We start from the raw sequence: 25,903 nt of genomic DNA, 5'->3' as shown, positions 1-25,903 counted from the left end.
AACGGCTTGCACGTTTTTACTGATGTTTGCTAGATAGAATTTCTTAGGAAAGTTAGTGAAACAAGCCTTCTTATCGGTTGACACAACACATTGTTTGATAGTTTATATATGAAACTATGCGTTCTATTGGTATTTTCAAGGTTGATACTTAGAAAACATTGATCAACTCGACCAACTGTAGTTCGACTGTGTCACCCTCATCTACCTCTCACGCAGCCAATTCTGTGAACTCATTTCAGGACGGTGCATACACTGAAGGACTTTATCATAGCACGGCGTTCTCCATGAGCCAGAAAACTTAGCGCCCACTTTTTTTTAACTTCTTTTTTTGCGCCTCTCTCCTTTTCTCTTTATCTCCCCAATTCCCTTACCCACGCGGAGCAGCTTGTCAGCGATGTCTGTACGCCGGCTAAAATATCTGCCTTTCATTAAAGGCTTCTCTTTTTTCATTTGAGAATTGCTGTTGCCAAAGCTGATATTTTCGAGCATAAAACTCCATTTCAGTGTGTCAGGCAAACATACATTTCAAACTGAAGAGATGAGCAGAGAAATATTTCACTTATGCTGCTTGCTTACGACTTGTGTGCTTCTTTCATTTCCTGTAGGTGAGGCATGAGATATGAGCAATGACTGCGGTTTACTCAGGAGGTGAAGCCGTCGATGATTAAAAGGCATCACAGTTTACATAGTTTGAAGTTTCTATCCAGGTTCTACTCGCTTTAATGTACTTGAGCGGCAGAACATTCTTTGGCGAAATATGGAAAATGTGCCCATGGGCCTCACGTCTATGGCCGTACTCATCGTTTTTGGAGTCTATATGGTAAACCCTGGTACTCCATGCAATACTCAACTTCCCCGTAAGTAGACGTTTTATACCTCTAATATTAGCAGCAAATTGCAACGTAGTGTGATCAACGTTTTGCTGGTTCTGCTTACCACCTGTGCGCTATTTGGTATTTGGAGATATGGTATTGAAATAATCTACACAGGCAAGGTAATGGAGGTAGCGCGTTACAACGGTAGATATCGAGTGCAACGCGCAATGATGCTTATTGGCAAACGAACTCTTTCACCCCGAAGCGTTTCAGATTTCCATCCCATGGAAACCTCTTAAGAATCCCACTCTTATTTGTGCATAAAAGGCCAGTGAACTTTTGCATATTCTACGGTGCCCTTAAAATATCAGCGTTAGTAACTATGGCGCCACTAAGCCACTCATGTTTCAGGTAAAACATTCTTTATTTCGCGTAATACGCACAAATATACACTGGCCGAATTTTCCGCGTGGAATATGTAATTCCTTATGGTAAGGCCTGCCAAATTATTCAAGTGCATTTAATGTGGAATACACATTTTTGTACTGTGAATGCTTTGTAGTTGCAAAAACGAATGAAGCTTCGTATGCTTTAGCTGTACTTTAAACGTTATGCTCACATTTAAAATTCCAACGTTTTCTTGCGGCTCGCCATAAGTGAATATCGTTCATTCTTCCTACTATGTAGTATTTTCCTTACTGTGTTTAGGTATATTCTTAAGCAGTACTCAAATTTTATATCTTACTAGCATTGCTATAAATGACGTATAAGTGTCCGGAATGCGACTTGCACAATTATTTACCACTGTTGTGAAAACAAGAACAAGAAATAACGAAGGCGAAGAAGTGTCTTCATTTTACGCTTACTCCGGCCCTGTCGTGGTGAGAACAATCTTAGAAAATGATTTCTGCCAAACAGCAATAGCCAAATTTGCAATAGAAGCACAGGAATGTGCACATTAAGGCGCTGCTAAATGTTCAATTTGAACCGTTGATTTTTTTCTGGTCAGCTAAAAATCTATTTCGCTTTTAGGGGCGGATTTCTGTGACACTTTGAGTGGCGGTAATGCATATAGATGGAAGTGATACATAAGGGCTCTTGGATGGCTGCGCTAAGTTAGGTGAGGGGAGCGAGGTATAGAGTTGATGATATAGAGACTGGGAGGAAAAAGAAGCACAAAGGCCGACAGCGAGCACGCGAAGGCGTGTTTTCAGAGAACAATTTGTAAAAAAAAAGAAAAAAGTAGCGCCACTTCAATATAAGCACATTGACATTGTTCTTTTTTTTTGGTGACCATTTTCCACCGGCTAGTAGTTGTTACTGAGTTACCGCTCCGTGCATGACGTGCCTTTTGTATCTGAACTTTCTCGAATGTTGTCGCAGCGTCCGTGGTTGCCGCTATCATTTTGCTCTGACTGTCACTTGTATTTCTTGGGACAAAACTGCCCAATAATAGGTTAAATTCGCCACTCACGCTTTTCGTACTGCGTGATTCTTTACCGTCACTACAAGGAGGCAATATTTTGTAATAGGCAAAAACAGCATTAGACTGTAGCTCGAGTTTGTTCTCACCAGAAGGCAACAGCGGCTCATTCAGATGATTACTTGGTTTTCCGGAAAACTTCTTAGATGATGACAGTTAAGAAGTCAACGGATGTAAACATCACAATCGTGTGAACAAGTAAAATGGGCTGTGCCCGCAAGCCTTAAGCTATTGTAGTGCACCTGTGAACGCCTATCCTATCCCATCTCAAAATATCCTAGCTGCTAAGTTGTTTAATATAACAAACGCCCTTGTATTTTCTTTTTACGCTCACAACCGCAGCTGCGGGGCCTCGTCTTATGCGTGCAAAAGCACTTTTCGGTGAAGCTATGCGAATTTGCAAGAAGGAACTTGTCGCGTACGCAAAGACCATTCCATCTGAGAAAATACGTAAGGTGAGTCAGCTGTGACGTACTTCTGGGAAAATATTTCATATTGGGACTTTACTAACTGCTATTGTAAAAGTAAATCCCTGCCGCTTATCGGTATTGCTTGCGCGTCACAGGCATTAGAATGGGTCCAATTAAGACTGGGGATGGTTATGCTGTGGACAGATACGCCCTTTATCCCGGTGTTTAACAAACCCCACGCGATAACTGCAGACCTCAATGCGCCCCTCTACACATTTTCTACCATTCCTAAGTGTCAGCACGTGAACTCTGAACACGTGAAACCTAGTGAAGCTGGCACAGCAGGCCCGGCGGAGTAGTCACCGCTGGATGGTCGCAGTGATTCACGGGGTTAATGGGGCTGGTGTGGCATGCAAAGCAACGAGTAATACTATCGTCTTCTCCTACAAACACAATTATAATACAATAAATTACGTAGTATGAATCCTATATTTAAAGACACAGTGGGTGAGGTAAAAACATACTGAACTGATCATTGCAGTGAAACTACGCCCCAGTATCATTTAAAGCCGTGTACCGCTTTGCAGAAGTGTTCAGTCATGGCAGTTATACAGCAGCAAATCTTTTCCGCTGTAAAGCACTTTCCCATTCAATATGAGTTACTACGTGTGAGACGCGCTCGCATCGCCCTGCTCGTGCCCCGACGTGCAATGTGGCCGAAGAATCTCTCAAGCTTTATTTAGACAACAACTATTGTATTTCAAATATTTTCCTTTTATTAACCGGGAAGCAGTCGCCATCGTAACGCAAAAGCACCTTTACATGGGGCTCTGAAACTGCAGATATTTTTTTTCACTCGTCTCCGTCAGAAAGTTTGCTGCTATTAATGAACTTTAAATACCTATTGCTGTTACCTTCGTTTACTTGCAACGTTTATCACATGATGGGTGGGTGTGGCGGAGACAGCGTTGAAGACGCCAGCGTATCGAATCACTGCTAGGATTTGCTGATATTAAGTGATATTACTGTGCCTGGGCTGTAGCCACTGCCAACGGAAGGTGGACACGTGAGCAGTTAAATGGGGAGTTTAAGTCGAATCAAGCAATACATATATCGTCACTTGTGAATAGAAGCGATGCTTTACATCTAAAAAAGTATGTGGCTGCTACTTCTATGCAGGTGGAACTCCTTCAAAGAACATTTGACAGCGCGAAACGACACAGAAATGGTTAATTAAGGGAAAATTACATATCCACCCAATCGTAGCAATCGCTACAAAGGTAACCCGTACAGTTTCCTCGTAAGAAAAGTCTCGCACTTGAAGTAAAATTCGTCCTTGTCCGGGACTCGAACCCGGGACCACCCTCCTGCCCTAGCAGATGGCAATGCGAAGTTGAATTTGTCAACAACTCGAAGCAAAAGCAAGAGTCTGACGTAACAGTTCTGTCGAAACCCGCAAGGTGGAGAGCTAATTTATTAAGCGAAAATGAGAAATCCACCCAATCGTAGCAATTGATACAAAAAAAGCCCATACGGGTTCCTTGAAAGAAAAGGTACACGAAGTAGCGCCGCAAGCCAAGTCGCAGGTCATCGAAACGACTTAGGCGAAAAATTAGCTAAAGTACCATGCAATGGGTAATTGTTCTAACTGTCGTCTACAGCTTCGCTCTACAAATACCTTCACAGCATTGATTGGAGACTATTTTTAATAAAAATTTCACGCATGTACACAATTAGTCTTGCATTGTTGACACTGCTGTCAGTGGCGCACACCGATTTTTTTTTATAGGGAGCATGCACTTGACCAGAGGGGGGAGTGTGATGTGTGGTAGAAGAGGGACTTAGCAGGCCACCTAATAATGGAGCAATTCTGGGAGAGCCGGTAGGCGCAAGGTGTGCCTCGCCTGGTCCCGCCAGGTTACGTTGTTTTATTGTGTACAACCGCACTTTCTTTTCTCACGCTTGTTCGTTGTCGATGTGCCACTTTCCACACAGATCAGGAGAAACAATTATCAATTAAGGAACATTACAGCGAAGCTGTTAAGAGGAGTTCTATAACCACTTTCGTAAAACTGTGAAAGCCGGCGTGCAATGAGGAGCTTTGCATCACATGTTAACCAAACGACACCCAGAGTCTGAAGTTTTCCCTTTGAGACAAAATCATCATTCCCTTTAAAATAAAAGGCACCATCCGTATTTTCCGTCTGCATATACAGCAAGTTAGATGCGCAGTTTTATTTAGTCAGTAATCCGCAATTATTGCATCTCCCATCGCGTCTCCTTAGCGGTTCCTTAAGGTTCTCCTTAGCGCTGAATCGTATAGCAAGATTTTGATTGGAAACTAACGCTATATAGAGTGGATGTAAGGCTAAAGGCAAGTCTTTAAGGGTTAGTGTTGCAGCACAGCAAAGTTGCACACATAAAATACCATAAATGCGCGCCATCGTCTTAGGATATATTTGCTGCGCAATAGGATCCAATTGTTGAAATCTTTATGCAATGATATGTTATTAAACTTTTTTTTACTCCTGTTTGGTTTAGTTGTTTTTAACGGCCATTGAAATCATATTTGAATATAACTCTCTAAAATTGTTTGGAACATAAGGATAGTTTCAACGGGCACTTTATTCCTTCTAGATTTTGGCCGCTTCTTGCTTCGCGTACAACAACTGCAAAACTCTCGTTGACGAGCACAACCTGGAACCGGTAAGACCCTTTGCGCAGCTTTTGTTATATGCATGGTACGGTTGGATGTACTTCGTCTGTGCCCTCTCACAACGAAGGTGTCTTTCACTTTTCATTACTAACACTTGTAAATGCAGTAGTATTTTAGAGTAGAATGTTATGCCGTATGCAGTATACATATGTAGTATGGTAGAGTAGTGTATTATACAGCAGTATAAATACAATACGTAACAAGGGGGTTTTTACGGTCCTTAGAGGACCACAAAAAATAAAGTATTCGGCAAAGCCTACCGCCCAATACCGCTTACTGGAGTACTACAGATGAGGAAAAATGCTAATCTCGCATAAAGCTTGCTTGGAAGCGGAGTACATGACAATTTAACTACTCGCAACTCCGTGAGTAAATGCCGCCATCCCAGCCTGGTAGATAAACTGCACGTTACACATTATTCTTGGGAGCGGTCGTAGACGGCGAATCACATTTGTAATAATCGCTTTTTGGAGAGATCGTAGCTGCGATTTCTATCTACCGTTTGAGGCGGTCGTAATATAATCCAAGTTTATTTGGTAATATTCCCAGTCCTCTTTGAGTTTCCTCCGAGCCATGTATATCGAAGTAAGCGCGCAAGGTATCGAAGGTCGTGACAGTGCATGCGGACCTGGGTGAAGGTGACCGTTTGTGCCCTCTTCAACGTTCTGTACGCATTCGATGTCATGAGCCGTCTTGAGACTAGAGGGTGGCGATGTCCGGCACGCGCTGTGAATTGATCATTTCGAGCGATGACATGTAGCCGTCCACATAGTCTCCAACGGTGATGCCGCGTCGGTGATGAACGATTACAGTTCGTGGACGTAACCACCGGTAAGAGAAACGTACCAAATAAACGTAGCACGTGACACTGAAACATGAAATGGCGATGCCGTTTCAGGAACCTAAGAGCCGGGAAGAGGTTAGAAGCACGACCGTGTCAGCGAGGTTTTACTTATAAAGAAATTGGTCACAGTGCGGCATTTCAGCAGGCGCCACAAAACAGGCGACATTAGTGGAAACAGTCTGCAGTGTCGCACATATAAGTGAGGCATTGTAAGGTTACGGAGTAGACAAAGAACAATGGCTTTCAAAGTAAGTATTTGAAGGGAAGCGAAAAAAGATTGTTCGCCTGGATGTCGAGTTTCTGCTGTCCTTCCGGAAATAGAGATATAGTTTCGACACTCGTGGGACAAGAGTTCTTAAACCGACAACGTCATTTATGATTCTCCACTGCTGCGAATAGAAACCGCTTGGTTGATGTTATCTCTCCATTTAGTTTTGGTTGACGCAGGTTGGTTTAGGGGTGGCAAGGCGGACATACCACGTTTACTGGGCGAACTTAGGTTATGTCGAAAAATATGTCTAATGAAATAAAATATTATTTAGAATTATAGCATTGGAGAAGTTGGTCGGTAATAAAAACCTAATTATATAACTAAGTGAAAAACAAATATTTCAATTTGCTAAAAGCCACGACAAACAAAATCACATTGGTTTGGTCTACGAGGTACTTGCATGCTTGTCAATTTTTGTGCAAGTTACGCGGCACACATGGTATAATGAGTCGTAGCTGTTTAGATGATCAAGTAGTGCTATGATAGGCACTTGTGGCACTCTACTGGAACAAGGTAGACGACATGTTCGTACAGTCATTCACTATTTCTTGCCTTCATGTCAGATAACTGTCGTTACTATTGAAAGTTGGGTGTGTTTCTGGCGTTAGTAACTCAGGGGACCAATTGCAATGCATGCTCACTGACCTGGAGAGGCAAAGCAGAAGAGCGGGTCTAAAAATTAATATGCAGAAAACTAAAGTAATGCTTAACAGTCTCGGTAGAGAACAGCAATTTACAATAGGCAGCGAGGCACTGGAAGTCGTAAGGGAATACATCTACTTAGGGCAGGTAGTGACGGCGGATCCGGATCATGAGACGGAAATAATCAGAAGAATAAGAATGGGCTGGAGTGCGTTTGGCAGGCATTCCCAAATCATGAACAGCAGGTTGCCGTTATCCCTCAAGAGAAAAGTATATAATAGCTGTGTCTTACCAGTACTCACCTACGGGGCAGAAACCTGGAGGCTTACGAAAAGGGTTCTACTCAAATTGAGGACGACACAACAAGCTATGGAAAGAAGAATGATAGGTGTAACGTTAAGGGATAAGAAAAGAGCAGATTGGGTGAGGGAGCAAACGCGAGTTAATGACATCTTAGTTGAAATCAAGAAAAAGAAATGGGCATGGACAGGACATGTAATGAGGAGGGAAGATAACCGATGGTCATTAAGGGTTACGGACTGGATCCCAAGGGAAGGGAAGTGTAGCAGGGGGCGGCTGAAAGTTAGGTGGGCGGATGAGATTAAGAAGTTTGCAGGGACGGCATGGCCACAATTAGTACGTGACCGGGGTTGTTGGAGAGGTATGGGAGAGGCCTTTGCCCTGCAGTGGGCATAACCAGGCTGATGATGATGATGATGTGTTTCTGGCGTTGCAAGCGCTACTGAGAAGACGTAGAATATGTATTCTATGACGGGTTCGGTATGAATGCTTGCTACACGATGCGTACACAAGAGTCTGTGCCGCCAGTGATTACACGCTAACTTTATACCACTTATGGCAAATGCTTATTACGTAGCTTACCACGCGGATAATTCGCATAAACAACTCTGAGCCAGCCCATCATTAGTAACACATCCGAAGGAGCCCCACAACGTCCTTGGACAGCGCTTTTTTCTTAGACGTGAAGGCAGGAAATATACTTGTCAAAGCATCTCATGACGATTAATGCAAATAAGATAACTGCTTCCTTCGTCCCTTAGCATGGTATTGGAGAATCGGTGGGTACGGGTGCTGAATGGTAATCAATTTTTATCTCACTACCACCCTCATCTTATGCCAGCGGCACACCGGACCGTTTCAAAAGCCACTGAGTCGCGAGCAATTCAAACTGCCAAACTATGTTTATTCGAAGGAGTTGGGTTGGTGTCACACGGCAGTTTTTGCCGGACTGTTGCACTTGTTTCGCTTTATGAACGAGTGACTTGAGGTAAAACGCCTCCATGTACAGTCGACTGATGGTCGCCCGTACCAAAGCCAAATAAAACACAAGACACAAACGAATCGATAATGCGAAGCCGTAACGGCACAGATAAAATTATTTGTAACTATCTGCCGATAGTTATTGCTCACTGTTGCAAGCTATGTTATGTTTTCGTGGCAGATACTTCTTTTTCGTGTTTGTTTAAAAGCACTGCTAGGAGTGAATGCGTGACCACCAGTGGAAGGCCTTCGAGATTTCCAGACAGTTCTGCGAAAATATGTCGAGTCAATTGGCTTTTGACTCGATGGACGTCAAATTTGATGTGCAGCAGTACGCAATTGGCAGTTCAGTCGAATGGCTGTCAATTCGGGGACCCTCGAAGTGCCCGTGTGACAGTTGTATTCTTCTCTATATGCTGACTCATGCTCACCGTTTTATGTTTGCTCACATTGCTCCCTACAACGACGCTTGTTTACACGGCCTCTTTTTTTACTGGCAACTGCGAATACCAGACTCGTGCTTATGAATTTTTTCAGTAGAACAATGGACCGCACTTTTTATTTATTTATTTATTTATTCATTTACTTATTTATTTATTTATTTATTTATTTATTCAAAATACCCCCAAAGGCCCTCATTGCGAGGGTATTAAATGGGGGGGGGCAATCACAGGCACTGGCAATAGTTTGTACATACTAAAAACAAGAGAATGTAACAGAAGTAATAATGCAGTGAAACATAGGTAATATACAAGAATATTAGGTCACAATTATTAGAGAAAACATTAGTACATATTAGGAGAACATAAGTCAACTGCAATGAAAAACACCAACAAACATCGAAAACACTGTAAAAAGTGCCAAAAATAATAATAAGATTAGTCGATAAGTCATGAGCGAATTAAATGTTAAAACTTAGTCAAGTCTGGTTCCGTGGCAATAATTGATGGTAGGGCGTTCCATTCAGTTATTGTGCGTGGTAAGAATGAATATGCATAATGAGATGACTGGCAGTTAATGCGTTTGGCTTTGTATGGATGGTCACGGCGTGGAAAAATAACTGGTGGTGACTGAAAGAAATCATCATGAAGTGATGGATGGTGATAAAGCTTATGGAAAGTGTTAGGTGTGAAATTTTACGGCGAAGTGCAAAGTTGTCCAACTCGGCTTTATTTTTTAACGAGTTCACACGGGTGTAACGTGAATAATCTGAAAAAAAATAAATTGCGCAGCACGGTTCTGCAAGGCTTCGATGTTACTGATGATATAAGTTTGTTCGGGATCCCAGATGACAGACGCGTATTCTAGTTTAGGACGGATGAATGTTGTGTATGCTAGTTTGAACATGCATTGGGGCTTCTTTTAAGATGTGTTTAATAAGCCCGAGAGTATGGTTTGAAGAGGCAAGGGTAAGATTAATATGAGTATTCCATGATAAGTTAGAGTCAAGATTTATGCCAAGGTACTTGTAAGTAGTTGCGAGTTCCACAGCGTTGTTATAAAGGGAGTAGGTGGTTAGAATTCGTGGCCTATTGGTGAAAGACATTAGTTTAGTTTCAGAAATATTTAATGGCATTAAGCAATTAGAACACCTTGCACTTATTGCAACCAGGTCAGTTTGTAGAAAGTGGCTATCAGTGTTACTTGTTACACATCGATAAACTACACAATCGTCTGCAAATAGTCTGATTTTGGATGACACACAACTCGGTAAATCATTAATATAAATTAGAAAGAGTAAAGGTCCAAGTACGCAGCCTTGTGGAACGCCAGACGTAACATCAGCATAACATGAGTTTGAATTGTTAACTGATGTAAACTGTATTCTAGGTGAGAGAAAATCTGTGATCCATGCAATTATAGTAGGGTTAATATTAAGCTGTGAAAGGCCAAGTAACAACCTATGGCGAGGAACACGGTCAAATGCTTTAGAATAATCTAAATATATTGCGTCAACTTGGAAACCTGCGTCTATTAGTGCATGTATGTAGTTAATAAATCCGGTAAGTTGGGTGTCGCCTAAGTAGCCCTTGCGAAAACCGTACTGATGCTTAAAAATTATGTCATGGTTTTCAAGGTAGTCGACGACTTGACTGTGTATGATATGTTCGATTACTTTACAAATAGTGCTGGTTAACGAGATGGGACGATAATTAAGGGGAGAAGCACGATCACCTGTTTTGAAAATGGGTATTATTTTGGCAATGCGCGAGTCATTAGGAGTACCACCAGTTGATAGTGACTGGGAAAATAGCGCGGTTTACATAGAACAAATATTATGCGACGTATTCTTTAAAATTTTATTATTGAAACCTAGATGGTCGGCACTAGATGACATCTTAAGATTGGTTAGTAGAAATAAAACACCAGCCTCACTGATGATTACCTCATGCATTGTGATTCCCACTAATGTCTTTATGGTTGGCAATGAGTGAACGTTTTCATGAGGGAAAATTGTTACAAACGTATCATTAAGAAGTTGAGCGTAATCTGAATTGGGGGGAAAGGGACACCATAAGAATCAGTAAGAATGATGTCAGTGCGAATTGCAGGGTTCACTACACACCAGTCCAGGGTTTAGCTCGACATCACCACCCAGAACTAGCAGGCACAACAGATACGATGCACAAGCGCAAACACTTTTCAAAACATGAGGTAGCCATGATACCGCTAAAACACAGACATCGTCGTCACGATAGAAAGAAATTTCATAGTAGCTAACCTGTAGAAACATCATCGGTGAGCGCAGGACGGCAGTAGCGGTGCCGTGGCCCAGGGCGGCGTCCGAATTGTCCCACGTTGACAGACGGAAAAAACTGCGGCGTCCAGAAGTGGCGAAGCATCCAGGAGAGGTGAAGTGGCCAAAAATGGCACTGATAGGCCGCAGTTCGTTGACGAAAATGCGCCGAGCGCGGGGGAGCTTGTATCGTTGTGCCATTCACGCGCGGGTGTCATGGGGACCGGCCGCAACGAAGAAACGGGCCATGGACGGCCCAGGACAATCAACAAGAGGACCTGTATAAACATCAGCGGTGAGCGTAGGATGGCAGTAGCGTTGCCGTGGTCCCTCTTATGTTTATGCATTCTTATGTTTATTTACTTTTAAGAGTAAATAAAAGTAGTCGACGTAATTAGTAATATGGCGACAAATGGTATTATTCTATTTCAATGCGTTTTATTATTTTCAGGCCTACAATTGCATGGAGTCTCAAGCCCTAAACGCGGTACGTAAGATTACCGTATTTTGTAGTTGTGGAATGTGCGTTTAGGTTAACACAGTGTATGGCAATGGTGAGACAATACCTTTTTGCACAATCTCCCCGAGACCCGTTCTATGCTTATCTTTAAAAGGGCACTGAAGTGAAAAATTGAATCAGTTTATATTAGTATTCTTCAGGAACTGAGCTTCCCTTTTATTTCATGGTAATAGGTTCAGATTAACATTCAGACGGTTTGTTCTTGAAATTCCCCAAGAAAGGTACACAAGCTAAAGGTATGGCAATACCAGACAGAGGCATTTGTACCAGTCATCTAATAATATAATACATACATAGAAAAAAGTGCGCTGCCTCTGACAGTTGTCTTATGCACAAAAAGGCGTATATTCAAGATTGACTCTTAGTAAATTGTACGTTATCTAGCAATACATGCACAGCAGCTCCGTCTGCACTGTTATAATCAATTTAAAATTATGTCTTGCAGACAATACAAAGAAAATTAGACAAAATACAAGGAAGAATGTTTTAATATGATAAAGTAGAAGTGGATGCATTGGTTAATTTAGTAATTTCTTAAGCTGTTTCTTAAAGAGGTTTCGACAAACTTCGATGTCCCATTCTCTTTCGAGTTTAAGAAGCCACATTACTTGATTTATTATGGATTGCTTCTCATAGTTAGTCCATGTTATTGGAATTTGCTGCTTTTGTTGCCTAAGGTAGTAAGGCCATTTCTCAATGCTGCTACTTATGCATCATTTTTCATAATGTACAAATTGTAGTAGGTTTAATTAAAATATTTTGTAGGCTCATAACATCTGTTTCAAAATAAAGGGGGTGTTGTGAGAGTCCGTGAGTTCCCTTTATAGCAATCATAGCAGCGAAGTGCTCGTTTTTCAATAGCAACAATTTATCGTTATTATCATGTGTTGTGGTTCTCCATAGTAAGCTTGCATGTCATATTTTGGAGTAATACAGTGTGCAATAGATAGGTTTCAGTGGCGGCACAGGGATGAAAGCGGCCTATTTGTATACACACCCTACACACTATGCAAGCTCGATTGCTACACTATTGCTAAGAGCATTCCAAGATAGGTGGCCTTCAAATATTGTACCAGGACATTTTTTGTACTGACATTAATAATAGGCTCCCGTTGAAATGTAATCTTTAACTCGTTGTTTATTATTCTATGAACTGCATGAAATATAATGTATGTTGACTGTTTTATATTTATTTACATTCGTTTAACCCTTAGCCAGCATCAAAGAGCTGACAAATAATGGTTTACATTTGCTTCGAGTGTTTGTAGCTCTTTTGATGCGACGAACATGTTTGTGCCGGCTACACACATGATTATTTCAGGGGAATCAGGAATGTTTGTCACATCATTTACATAACTCAAAAACAAAAGGGGCCCCAGAATGGATCCCTGTGGGACACCTTTTGTTAACATTTGTTTCGAAGAAAATATACGATTTATTTTAATACTTCATAACGACCTTTTAAGTATTTCTCTACTACTTTTAAAGCCGTCCCCTTTATAGTATACCATGACAGTTCTTTAAGGAATACTGCACGATGAATGAAGTAAAAAGCCTATTTAAAATCTACGAACAAACTAAGCATATATTTCCTCTATTCAATCGCTGTTATTATTTTATATTTAATGAGCGTCAAAGCTTGCTCAATTGATTTATTCCTCTGAAAGCCATGCTGATTTTTGGTTAATAAGTAATACTTATTTATGAATGATATTAGTGTACTGTGTATGATGCATTCGAAAACATTGAATGCAGTTAGTATGAGCGACACCGGTTGATAATTTGTCAGCATGTTTCTTCTACCACTTTTATATTGGGGTGATACTCTTGCTATCTTTACAGTTTGATGAAAGATACCCATGCTCCGAGTAAGGTTAATAATGTGGACAAGAACATTACATATATTGGTGATATGCACCTAATTTATACGGGATATCACCGATACGATCTGCCCCATTGTTTTTTAACTTCTCAATAGTCTGCGCAATTTCTGCTGGGCCAGTCGTAAGAAAAGATTTCGTCGGAACAATATGCACTGCATGATTGGTGCACGTAACTTCATTGTCAACTGGATATGCGCGCGAGCTGATAAAGAAGTTCATACCCTCCGCCGAAGTTTTACCGCTTAAGTTTGAACCATCTACAGCAGCTATAATGAGCTCATTACATTTTTGTTTACTCTTCCCAGTCAACCTCCCAGAGCTTTTTACCATTGCCTAGTACTATTTCAAAAAGGTTTTGGAAATATTCTCTTTTTTCTCTCTTCAGATCGGAATTAAGTGTTCTGGTACTTTCTACATTCTAGAAATAAGTCTGGATTTCGTGACTGAACGAATGCATGACGCAACGCGTTTTTTTTCCTTAATTCGCTTACGAAGTGTAGAATTCATCCAGGGCTTTCGGATCTTTTTTGGCTTACGCTTATGTATCTGCTACAATAAGAAAACTTCATCATATATTTGCTTTAGTAACCTGAATATAACTCATAAACTTTATCAGCATTTTATTCGTTATAAAAGATGTTCCTATCAATTTCATTTACAATATCAAAGAAGGTTCTTCTTGCGGCTTCATCCATACGTTGTTTAAAACGTAATTGTTTGTTGAGTGGAGCGGTATCCGAACAGATGGCGCGAAATATTGTTAAATAGTAGCGTATAACGTGTGTGGAAAATCCCACTCAAACTACTTTTCGTTTTCATTTGAGATGCAGATGAGGGGCTGTGTAGCGGTAGTTGCAGTTATTCAAGTGGGCGAGTTAATGTAATTTGTGCAACCGTAAGAACACAATAATTTCACCATTTCTCTGGCATATGAATTACAGGTCATCATGCCTATGGTGATGTCACCCATAAATAATAGCTTATAGCTTGGCGAAAAACTGCCCAGTAGATTCTCCAAGAAGCATATAAAGTGAATTTTTCTTTCCATAGGCGGTCTACACATGCCTACAGTAATTGTACTTTGAATTCGCAGTGCTAGGCATTCAACGTCATCACTAATAGCTCATGGATCTTCTAGTACCTCGAGAGAAAATCTTTCTTTGAAATAAATTGCAACTCCGGCTCCTTCCTTATTAACGTGATATAAAACATTTGAATTACATCCGGATAGGTGAGGCACTTCATCATTTTTGGTGATTCGTGTTTCAGACAACAATACATCAATGTTAACGGATAATCGCTAAAGAAAAGTAGTCATCTCACCTAGATTGCTTATTATGCTTTTTGTGTTCATGTGTAATGCAGAAAATATTTTATCAGCTGTAGAAAATTTTGAATAGAAGTCAGTGGTGGCAAAGTAATCGGTACTGTTTGAAACGTGATCAATTGTGAATAAATTTACATCTCTCAAGATTCTACTGTAATATGGATCAAATCTTTTCCATCTGTATTGTGGGACTACAGACGACTCCTCATTTCTGCGTGCCAACAACCACGCACTGGAAGACCAAACATACTTCCACCTTGCTTCCTTCGTTTTTTTCCTTTTATTGCGATAGTGAACACCTTGCGCCTTACACAGCCATATTTCGCTGTGTAATGTGTTTGTTTACATAGATTGGCGTTGTGTCCCGCTGACCAAGGACAGTGATGTCTAGCCTTTTTTCCCCTGCATTTTGTGAACAAGGCATTGCACATGACTCTTACAACCGAACGATAATCGTTTGGATGCCAGGCTTCGGGTCATCCAATGACAAGTGTCGATGTCTGTAGTGCCGATACTTTCTCCAACACTTTCGCTTGTATTCTTTGTGACCATTACCGGGTCGGCTCCTCTCCTTGAAATTCCAAGATGACTGCACGCACAATAAGGACAATGACAGAAATCCTGATGGCTGACTCACTGTTCCTACACTTATGGGAAGCGACTCGTAACCTAAGAGGTGGACAAACAGATGCACAATATTAAACTCAAACTCCAAATAGCACAACTAAGAAAGCAGGCAAACTAGTACGCAGAGACATTAGGTATTAGCAACTGGCTTCAATTCTGTCACTCGTTGCAGGGCACCCTCCACACACACACAAAAAAGAAATAACGGGTGCTATCTTGAGAGGCTTAATAGAACTCACGAATACCAAATTGTAGTGAACATTACTCTGCAACAAATAAGCAATGGGTTCAAGGGAAGAGACGCGCCACTCATAGAACACCTCAAGTGGACTTACCTTTACACATGACATAACATTAGGTCGTAGAATGGCTGATATACAGAGGCATCAAAAATGACAAACTCTGCAACCGCATAACGGCGGCATGGGTATATTCAGAGGCACAGTCATCAACAAAGAACAACGCCCCAGGTAAGGTTCGAATAAGGAAAGCGAGGATTCGCAACTTGAGTCACGACACATTAGCAAAACTAATAGACTTTTTAACGACAACGTAGGTACCCCTGGTACAGTTTTACGAGGATGGAAGAAAGCTAACATAATCTTCATAGGAAAACCAGGAAAACACAATAACATCCAAAATTTACGACCTACACAATTCACATTGTGCATAGGAAAGCTTTTCAAGAAGTTAGTCCAAGCGTGCTTTAGTAGGCATATCGAAGATTCGGAACTATTTCAATTTTTGATATTCGCCTTTTGATCCCACATTTCAGCGCAAGACGTCTTTCTACTTTTAAAAGAGAAGGCGCTCAACACCCAAAACGCAGGCGGCGAGGTTTTATATTCCTAACACTTGACATCAAAGAAGCTTTTGATACCATTTCCAATCTCACTATCCTAAACGAACTATTGAAAGCTTGATTTGCAAAAGAAACAGAATAACGCAAGGTCTTTCTTATCGAACAGAACGGCGACGATAGTCACAGGGTCGACGAGATCTGCAAACATTGAACTAAACAACAAAGGACTCCACAAGGCACCATCCTATCCCCCTGCTTTTCATCATAGGAATGCAGAAATTTGCACTAGCTCTAGGCGAGGACCAAAACCTGGGGCTTGTTATATATGCAGACCACCCATATAGGATTATACGGGGAAAAATAGAAAACACTGCCGAAGGCGATTGAAAAAGTGCAACACTTTTCTCGAGAGGCAGGCATGAAATACGCACCGGAAAAAAATTGAATATAGCCAGTGAAAGCCAAAGGCCCGAAAACTGAGCTCCCGGATATAAACGTAATATTGCATGGGTAGCCGGTTACGGATGCACAAAATCTCAGAATAATAAGCATGCGGACACAAGACACCGGTAGAATATCGCACGCATTGGAAATATACGTACCAGAACGAATGTTGCGCGAATCATCCACAGAGTGCCAAAACAGCGAACAGGGTTCGTAGACGCCTGCATGATTAGACTAATGCAGAAAACTCTTTATAAACGGGGTGATGTATAGGCTCTTATTTGAAAATCTAAATAATGCCTAAGCGTCCAAAGTGAACTATCAGGGTAGCGTGTAAGTTTCCCTGTGGTTGCGAGAAAGACCGAGCACACTGAGATTGCAGACTGTTTGCATTTAGCATTCCTACCCAGAACACGCTACGGCGGTGGTTGTGATACAGAGAACGTCAGCATTTAACTGAACCCGGAAAATCCTTGCTGCAAAATTTGAGATATCCACTGAGAGCGCAGTACGGCGGGACAGAAACATGCGACCTACCCAGATAAACCAGGATAAAATTCTAATTTCAGCAATCCCACAGACTATGAGTACGGAACACCATCAAACCAGAATAAAAGCGCGATGGAAGGTGTAAGAAAACAAATATGGAAGAAATGTAAACATATACTACATGGGCGCGAGTAGAGTGGCAACACAAAAATTCAAAATAGCGTCCCTCAATCAGTCCTCAGCGAGAGCGGCCTTCCTTCGGACCCCTTTGACCTGCGCGGCAGAGGCAGATTCCACAGCACAATAACAACCTGCATTGGTCATAACAGACTCCCAGGCAGCATGCCTTTCGTACATGACGGGTTCCATCCCGCAGAAAATTCGCTCAATGCTAGGAACCATTTTAGCGTGGCACCATGTGATATTGTGCTGCCCGACGCACACTCAGCTCGAACGAAACGAGAGGGCAGTCAGAACTGCTCGAGGAATAAGCATGCGAGCACCGGTGATGCCTTTCAAGAAACCCCCGATGCACGCGTACGACATCTGAAACCAGAGAGAGGCAAAAATACAGCCAACATACCCCGACCCTGCGGGGAGAACAGTGGATAGAGTAGGGCGGCGTACATGCAAACTCATATCCACACCTCAACATGCCTAGTCGTGCACCCTGCACTCTGCAGGAGTGCCTGGCCTTGGTGCGGGGAGCGGCCAAGTCTTGGCCTTGTCATGTGACATGGTACGGCGTCAAAATTCTAATTCGCTCCTTACAGCGCAAACGCCGAGAGGTATTAGGATGTTTGGCTAGCTAGCGAAGATCTAGAGAGCCAGAGGGAACTTCAAGACCAGCGAACCGCAGAGATCAATGCCGCCCAAAAGTGATGGACCCACCCACCTACCAAAACTCTTATCGAAACGCTGGCTAGCCTTTGTGAGGTACCTTAGTGCTGTTTATAACCTTTCTACTACATAAAGATTATTTTATTATGTGGTCGCGTACCACAGAGAGATAAGCAGTGAATTATTTGATAGGGATGACATCGAGTGATGAATGGTTATACAACCGGAGATAGTTGTTCGACGCGGATGGATAAGTGTTAAAGAGTGATAAGGGCTTATATGAATCGGGGCAATTCTGATACGTCTGGTAATGACTGATAGGGTTGATCCGATAAGGTTGATAAGGACAGATGCGAGTTTATAAGCTTCCTGTTGACTTTCTGAGCATTTACCGGGATCCTTAAGGCACAGAGGAGTTCGTACCAAGAATATATGCAAAAAAGACGTTGTGTTTGTGGGTCTTGCAATGAACATTGCCTAGTGGCGCTCATTGGGTTGTCCGTCTTTATTCTGCTTTCAAGTATATTTGTTCGTGCGTTAAAAGTCATGCTAAGAAGAGGTAATGTGTCCCTTCAGCCCTCTAAATTCATGTTTCATGCAAAATTTACTCGTTCAAGTACCTTTGGAAAGCTTTCGCATCACAAAAAAGAAAATTGCGATGGTGGGCACCGCGAGGTGCAAAAATTGGCAGTTTCGCCAGGAAAGTGAACTGACTTCAATAACAATCTTTAGCAGTGCGCATGAACTTGTGAAACCGCATTCTCAGTATATGTTGGTCATACTAAAAGAGACGTCGCAGACACAGGTGTGTCAAAATTTCCGTACAATTCAAAGCTATAACACGCAGAGTAAGGCCTGTAATGACATCGGACCGACACTGCTATGCTGCTAGTAATGGTTCGTGCCAGTAAAATTATTTCACTTTAAGATTTGCGCGGCAATACTGTCTAGAACTTTTATTATGTATTAGTTTGAGAATACTTATGATAAACAGAATACACGGTAAATATTGCGTTTCGTGACATTTGCTTACGGACACCCTTTCTCAAAATTCTGAAAAATAATTTCTTCAAGAACATGAGAGCTGGTATTGAGCAAGTTTATGGATACATTAATGTTACAATACAAAACGCACGTACGGTAAGTCATTACTAAATCCTGACAGAGAGGTTACTAATTTTATTAAAAAGAAAAGGGCACAGTCATTGCACTGTAGCGATGATACCATGTGAGGCCGAAACTTTGAGCGTTACAAAGCTTGAGAACATATTCAGAACCTCTCAATGAGCGATGAAATGAAAAAAAATGTGTAGGAACTCATAAACTTGTCTACTAATGCGTATGCGTTTGTAGACATCGGCTGCTACTTCGCTTTCACTTAGTTGCTTTTCTGAGTTTGTGCATGTCTATCTGTCGCTTCTCCGTCGCCAAAGAAATTCATTGTGCGTGCTAAACGGTGTTCATATGACTTGCCAGGAATCTGCATGGTCTACTCAAAGTGAAATTATCAAGGGAGCCGGAACGCCGTCACAACCGCTTTCATTACAGCTGTTTAATCCCTTTCATTTGTTTCATTCTCTTTTCCTTTTATTTTGTTCCAACCTGGAAGCTGCAACCGCGAACGCACCATTTTTTCTAATGTTACCAAAATTTACGACATTATTATTATTATTATTATTATTGTTATTATTATTATTATTATTATTATTATTATTATTATTATTATTATTATTATTATTATTATTATTATTATTATTATTATTATTATTATTATTATTATTATTATTATTATTATTATTATTATTATTATTATTATTATTATTATTATTATTATTATTATTATTATTATTATTATTGTCGTTGTTGTTGTTGTTGTTATTATTAATAATAATATTATTATTAAGCTATATTCACATTCACTTGTCAATTATTTTTGTGCTCAGCAGCCTCCCTGGGTATAAAAAACAGACACACGTTTACTATCGTGTGTCTCTTGCGCATAATGCACTTGTAAAAAAGAAAATCATTCGTTTTGTTTGAAGCAAAGTCAAAAATGAATTTTACCAGTGAGTGGAAAAATCGAGGCATTCCATGAATGCTCTAGCGTTTCCTTCCGTCAGAAAACAGCCAATCTACGTAAATGAGTATCTCGTACCACGATACAAGAAATTGTTGGCCGAGGGAGGTAAATGAAAAAAAAGAAGAAAAAAAGGGGATTTTGTTTTCACACATTAATGTTAAATCAAGGCATAAAAAGCAACTGATAGCCATGTTGTGCGTGTTACTCGCGAGGCTCATCATAGTCGTATCAGCTGTGGAGCAAATCAAGCACGGCACCATGGCTTATGCCTCAGTGTGGAGGATTTCAATGTGCAAGGCTTACGGAAAAAGAAGAAGGAAATCCGTGATTTCATTAGCGTATTTAGCAAGAAGTTCTTTATTGACATATCAGAGATATGGTTATCAGATTGTGAAGTCGAACTTCACAATACACTTGGTTCCAAGCTAGAAGCGAAATGTCGTGCAACCCACAGTTCATCTGGCATCACTTACGGGATGCTTCCCGGTGCATATGCAACACCTTTACGTACAGGCGACGCTATGACAATAAATTAAGATACCTCATGGTGAATTAGTATGGACTGAGGTTGATAAAAGTCAGTTGCAGCTCTCCCAGAACCTTATAGTGGGAGTTATATGTTGGTCGCCATCTGCATCTTATCGCAGCTTCTGCGATGGTATGGTATGAATAACTTTATTGAGTCCTGAAGGTCAACCCTAGGTTGACGCGGGCCGCTCCCACGTTGGGCCTGTCAGGCCGAACCCTTAAGCCACATCGCGGGCCTTCTAGACTGCCCGTAATTGGTCAGAGAGTGATTCGCTGTGTAGCATTTGCCACCACCATTCTTGTTCCTTGTCACAGTCTGTGAAGGCCGCGGGGCACTGCCAAAGAATGTGGTCAAGAGTAATGATGCCATTGCACTTATTACAGTTGATTTGAGTTTCCCTCTCCGGATAGATCCTGTTAATAAAATCTGGACTTGGGTATGTTCTTGACTGTAGCAAATGTAATATGACCACTTGGGCTCTGCAAAGCTTACCGTGTGGCAAGGGGTATTCCCTTCTGCTTAAATAACAGTGCTTCGTGATTTCGTTATATGTTAATAATCGATCCCTGTTTCCCCCGGGTGAAGTGTAAGCTGCTTGGTCTTGAAGAGCACGGCTAGAAAGTCCTTGTGCTGCTTCATTTGCCACCTCATTGAGGTTTCTCCGACCTGCGTCCACCACCCCCAGATGTGCAGAAAACCAGCGGATTTCATTCCTCTCACTGTTGACCTTCTCTAGTAATCCTGTTGCTATCCGTGTCACGTATCCGTTAGTAAAGTTGCGTATGGCTGTTCTAGAGTTGCTGTAAATATGTGTCCACCGATTAGCCCGGATGGCTAAGGCGATTGCTACTTGTTCTGCTACTGTTGGATCCTCGGTATAGACGGTGATGGCATCCGGTATGTTACCTTGAGTGCCTACAACAACGGAGGTATACGCATCCTTATTTTTGACCCAGGCAGCGTCAACGAAAACTGCCTGCTGCTTATATTGACCTATGTCTTGAAGGAGTGCCTTCGCCCTTGCTTTCCGTCTCTCGAGGTTATTTGTCGCGTGCATGTTCCTACGGAACGGGGTCGTCTTTATTATTTCTCGCAGTCCCGCTTGCAATTCTGTTAATAATGCTCCTTCTTTGGTGTGGTCGTTAATTTCTACGCCAATTTCTTCAAGTAGCGCCCTCCCAGGTCGTGTCCCCATTAGTCTCTCCTGGCGGGCCACCTGTTAAGCCTCAGCTATCTCTTCTAGTTGGTTAAGCAGCCCTAGGCGCGATAAGTTATCATTGGCCGTGCTGATGGGAAGTCCTAGTGCAGTTTTTATAAGTCGTCTGATTAAAGCGATGACCTTGACTCTATTTTGAATGCGTTCTTGAGCTCTAATATTCATGTGGTAGCAACGGGTGACGTTCATATCATGTAAGTGCCGTTCATTATTTTTTCCTGTTATGATTATATCTCTTGTTCTGCTAGTTATCGTTACGGATTGCTTTTAGACAAACCAACGCGTTCACTAGAACAGAGTATTTCTCTTCTATAGACAACGTGTTGTCTAACTCTCCTGTTTGTAACCATGCGCAATTTCAAATGTTTTTCTTACTTGTCACTGCCGCATGCTTCTTGTAATGCCAAATTGCCAGAAATCAAGCAAGGAGTCTTTTACCCGAACATTATTTAACGTTGACTTATTTGCAAATAATGTGCGCACAAATAATTGCTTTCGTGTATTTTCTTCCAACCGTTCTAAAAATAGAGAGGTGTTTCTAGACATGTTTGCTGAGGTGATGGTCACCGCCTCCACTACTCACTGCGCGCGCATAGGCGTGCAATTCCGCAAGATTCTTGGCTAACCGGTGTGCTCTTGCGTTCTATTAAAACCAAATATAACAAGCACAGAAAAATAAAAAAGACAATCTTATAACACTTCACTGAAGGAAACGTATTCTACGCATTCGCAAACTCTTAATAGAACACTTTATGAAGCAAAGCAAACTTATTTGAGCAAGTGCATTGAACAGAACGGGAACGATTAAAAAAAAAACTGGCGCCTTCTCAACCAGCTTTTTAGGTGCGACGTAAAAGCAACATCACCCGAAAAAAGTCATTTACAATGACGTTGAGTACACCGCAGCCGAAAGAATCTGTAGTGCTTTTAGTGCCTATTTCTTGTCCCACATTAACTGAAATGATAAAGATTTTGATGCAATGGACATTGCACGTACAAATGCTTCTTTTTACCTTTACCGTACAGATTAGCTTGAGGTGGCTTCAGTTATACTGAATTTGCAAAATACAACCTCTGGAATTGACGAAGTCTCAGCGCGTGTTGTTAAAATTGTAACTGATATTTTGTCGCCAGTTCTCGAGCATGTCCTCAATACTGTATTTGTCACGGGGTATTTCTAGCGCGGATGAAAATTGCCAACATGTTGCCACTTTACATGCCAAAGGACGAGCAAAGAATAGAAAGCTACCCTCCAAGTTCAGTGCAACTGGCATTCAGCAAAATACAAAAAATATTGGCGAGACGCCTTAATGACCACATGGACAAGCACAATATTCTTTCTCGTCGCCAATTTCGTTTTAGAAAAGGCCTTTCCGCACACACTGCAGTCTCAACATTTAGATACATAATTAGAAAATCAATAGACAGTGGTTAACTAGTGACGGGATTGTTCATAGATTTTGCGAAAGCTTTCCATTTTCCCAATCATTTTATATGAACCAATAAATTGCTTCGTTGCTTAATGAATAGAATACCTTTTGACATTTCACAGTTACCTAAAAGATCGGCAGCAAATTGTTCGACTTAGACATTTTCAGTGCAACAGCACCCTTACTAATCTCGGCCTTCCCCAGGGACCCTTACCGTTTTTACTCCATATAACTCACTCGCCTTCGCAGCATTTATATGCTACCACTGCAATTTATGCGGACAACACTAACCTTGTAATAGCTGATCGTGAGAAATGCATCGTAATAATAAGCTTAACTCTGAATTGGTAGGCATTGAATGCCTATCTCCGTAATCCAACGAAGGTACTCCATTGTCTTATTTCACTTTGAAAAAAAAACGACTGTTGTTTCAGGTGTCGTTTACAATAGCCATCGCAAAAAATATTCTTGTGAGGCAAAACTTCTTGGGGTTATTATCGACAACGACATAAAATTCGGCCTTCATGTGCGTTTTGCGTTTCGTAAGGCTTCATAAGATTTGCATGTGCTGTCGAAATGTCGAAACTATTTGCCTCCCTACATTCTTATTAATCTTTACTATGCATTTGTTCCCTCTAGCATTCATTGCTTCATAGAAATGTGGGGTCGCACATACAAAAATTATGCGTCACCGGTGTTTGCACTTGAAGAAAGAGCTCTTCGCATTAGAGCACCCCACAATACGCATACCATGAGTGAAGATCTATTAGAGCAAAGATCATCGGCCACCAATGGAGACGATTAAAAAAAGAGTACCTTCTTGGTTTGCAGTCACACCAGATCTACACGTCAGTGCTGCAGTGTAAAACTTGATAACCCGGTTAAAAATCTCATCAGAAATTTCAGGCGACGTCCTGGACTTTCCAGTGTCTATAGCCGTATCTAGCTGCTTAGGTAGGAAAACTTGACCAAAGTTATCGACTAGTTTGGGCAACTACCTATGGTAATAGCGCTAATGAGTCTGCCGTCGTTGTTACACCATTGTCACGTCAGAGTCGTTACGGCACCATCGTCAAGCAGTTCTTGTCATTCTCACTCTGTCGTCGTCAAACCATCAACCTCATTCAGTCGCAATCACTCCGTCGTCGTCATACACTCGCCGACAACCCATTTTGTTCATGCCGTCGCCGGTACGCCCTTTTTATTACACCACCATTGTCATTTCACCATTGTGATACTGATATCGTCATGCCGCAGTGCTTATTCCATCAATGTGATTTCTTCTTAACTGTACCACAGCCATTGAGCCATCGTCAAACCGGGTATTGTGATGACGGACCCTGGCGAGCGGGTGTCATAGCAAAACGGGCTCATCGCCGAGACTGCGTATGTCGCATATAGCCTAAACGATAAACATATCAGGATAACCAGTGCATATTTTTAAAGAAGTGAATTTAGCAATTGGGCGCGTCGCCTCATTGCTTCACAGCAAATCGCAACATTGCCGAGAGTCATCGTGAGATGCGTTTTGGCGGAACTCTTCATTGAGAAACGTCAAACATTTGAATGTATCTGGGTGCTTGGGCGAGGCGCAGAATGCTTTCCTGGTCAAAAGCAGAAGCATCAAAATCGCAAGTTGAAAAACGAACCTATAGGGCGAAATCACCTGAGCGGCCGTGAACTACAAAAAAATACACAAAATGAAGTTGGAATGAAGAAGGAGCCCGCCCTCTGTCTTCTTTCACGTGTCTAGTTAATGTTTTTGAGATTTTCTATTACGGTTTCCAACACTTACATTTTAATTAACCCTGCCATTTTACAGTAAAGGGCTTGCTACTTACAGTGCGTTCAGTGTCGTACACGTTCTGAAAAGCTTAAGTAGATGTCCGCCTACCTGAAGCAAAAGATTCGGGTGGCCAGTCCCCGAACCTCTTTCGTTGATCGGGATATTATTTTTAACATCTTCTTTTTATTTTACAGACTTCGCCTTCTGCCATGTGGCTTAACATGTCGGATGAATACAGACATGCGGCGCAAGGAGTATTGGTAAGTTTCAACTGCTACACCTTCATGCTCCATATTGCTGTTCTTTCTTTACGTAGCGTATAACTGAACTGAAGAAGTGATGGATATTGCTGTGAATTCTGCTCTCTGACACATGCAAGCGGCTGAACACCGAAACTTTCTTTCCCACCTGTTGTTGAAAGCACAGCTGGTCTTGCATTATCCACGTTTACGCCTAGGCATATATTTTTTTTTCTTTCAGTTATGTCTATGGAAGGGTGTTCTCAGTCACGGCGTTGACGGACCTGCCATCGATGATGCTGTTGCCTTTACACGAAGAGCTGTTCTCAATTTTGGATGGACCTAAATTACCTGACGTCACTTGGAAAATATACAGCGCCAAGGAATCACAATGCTGATGTTCAATACACCTCAGTACTGGGTTATATTTAACCCGGACAATTACTGTGTGTTTTGCAGTCACTATACTGCGACATATTCTAGTAAATAAAC

General features: G+C 41.6%; 1 protein-coding gene across 1 annotated transcript; it reads left to right on the top strand.

The window, feature by feature from the left end:
- The first annotated feature begins 723 nt into the window (after positions 1-723).
- Positions 724-25,903, top strand: LOC142564905 (uncharacterized). The gene is made up of 6 exons (XM_075676105.1): positions 724-857; positions 2,641-2,753; positions 5,346-5,414; positions 11,651-11,686; positions 25,367-25,432; positions 25,653-25,903. Exons 1-6 carry the CDS (start codon positions 758-760, stop codon positions 25,755-25,757), a joined length of 489 nt encoding a protein of 162 aa, XP_075532220.1. The 5' UTR covers positions 724-757; the 3' UTR covers positions 25,758-25,903.

The sequence above is a fragment of the Dermacentor variabilis genome, chromosome 11 (genome assembly GCF_050947875.1).
Source record: "Dermacentor variabilis isolate Ectoservices chromosome 11, ASM5094787v1, whole genome shotgun sequence".
Classification (NCBI taxonomy): Eukaryota; Metazoa; Arthropoda; class Arachnida; order Ixodida; family Ixodidae; genus Dermacentor; species Dermacentor variabilis.
Note: the sequence above shows the minus strand (reverse complement) of the source record. Positions and strands in the feature narration are given on the sequence as shown.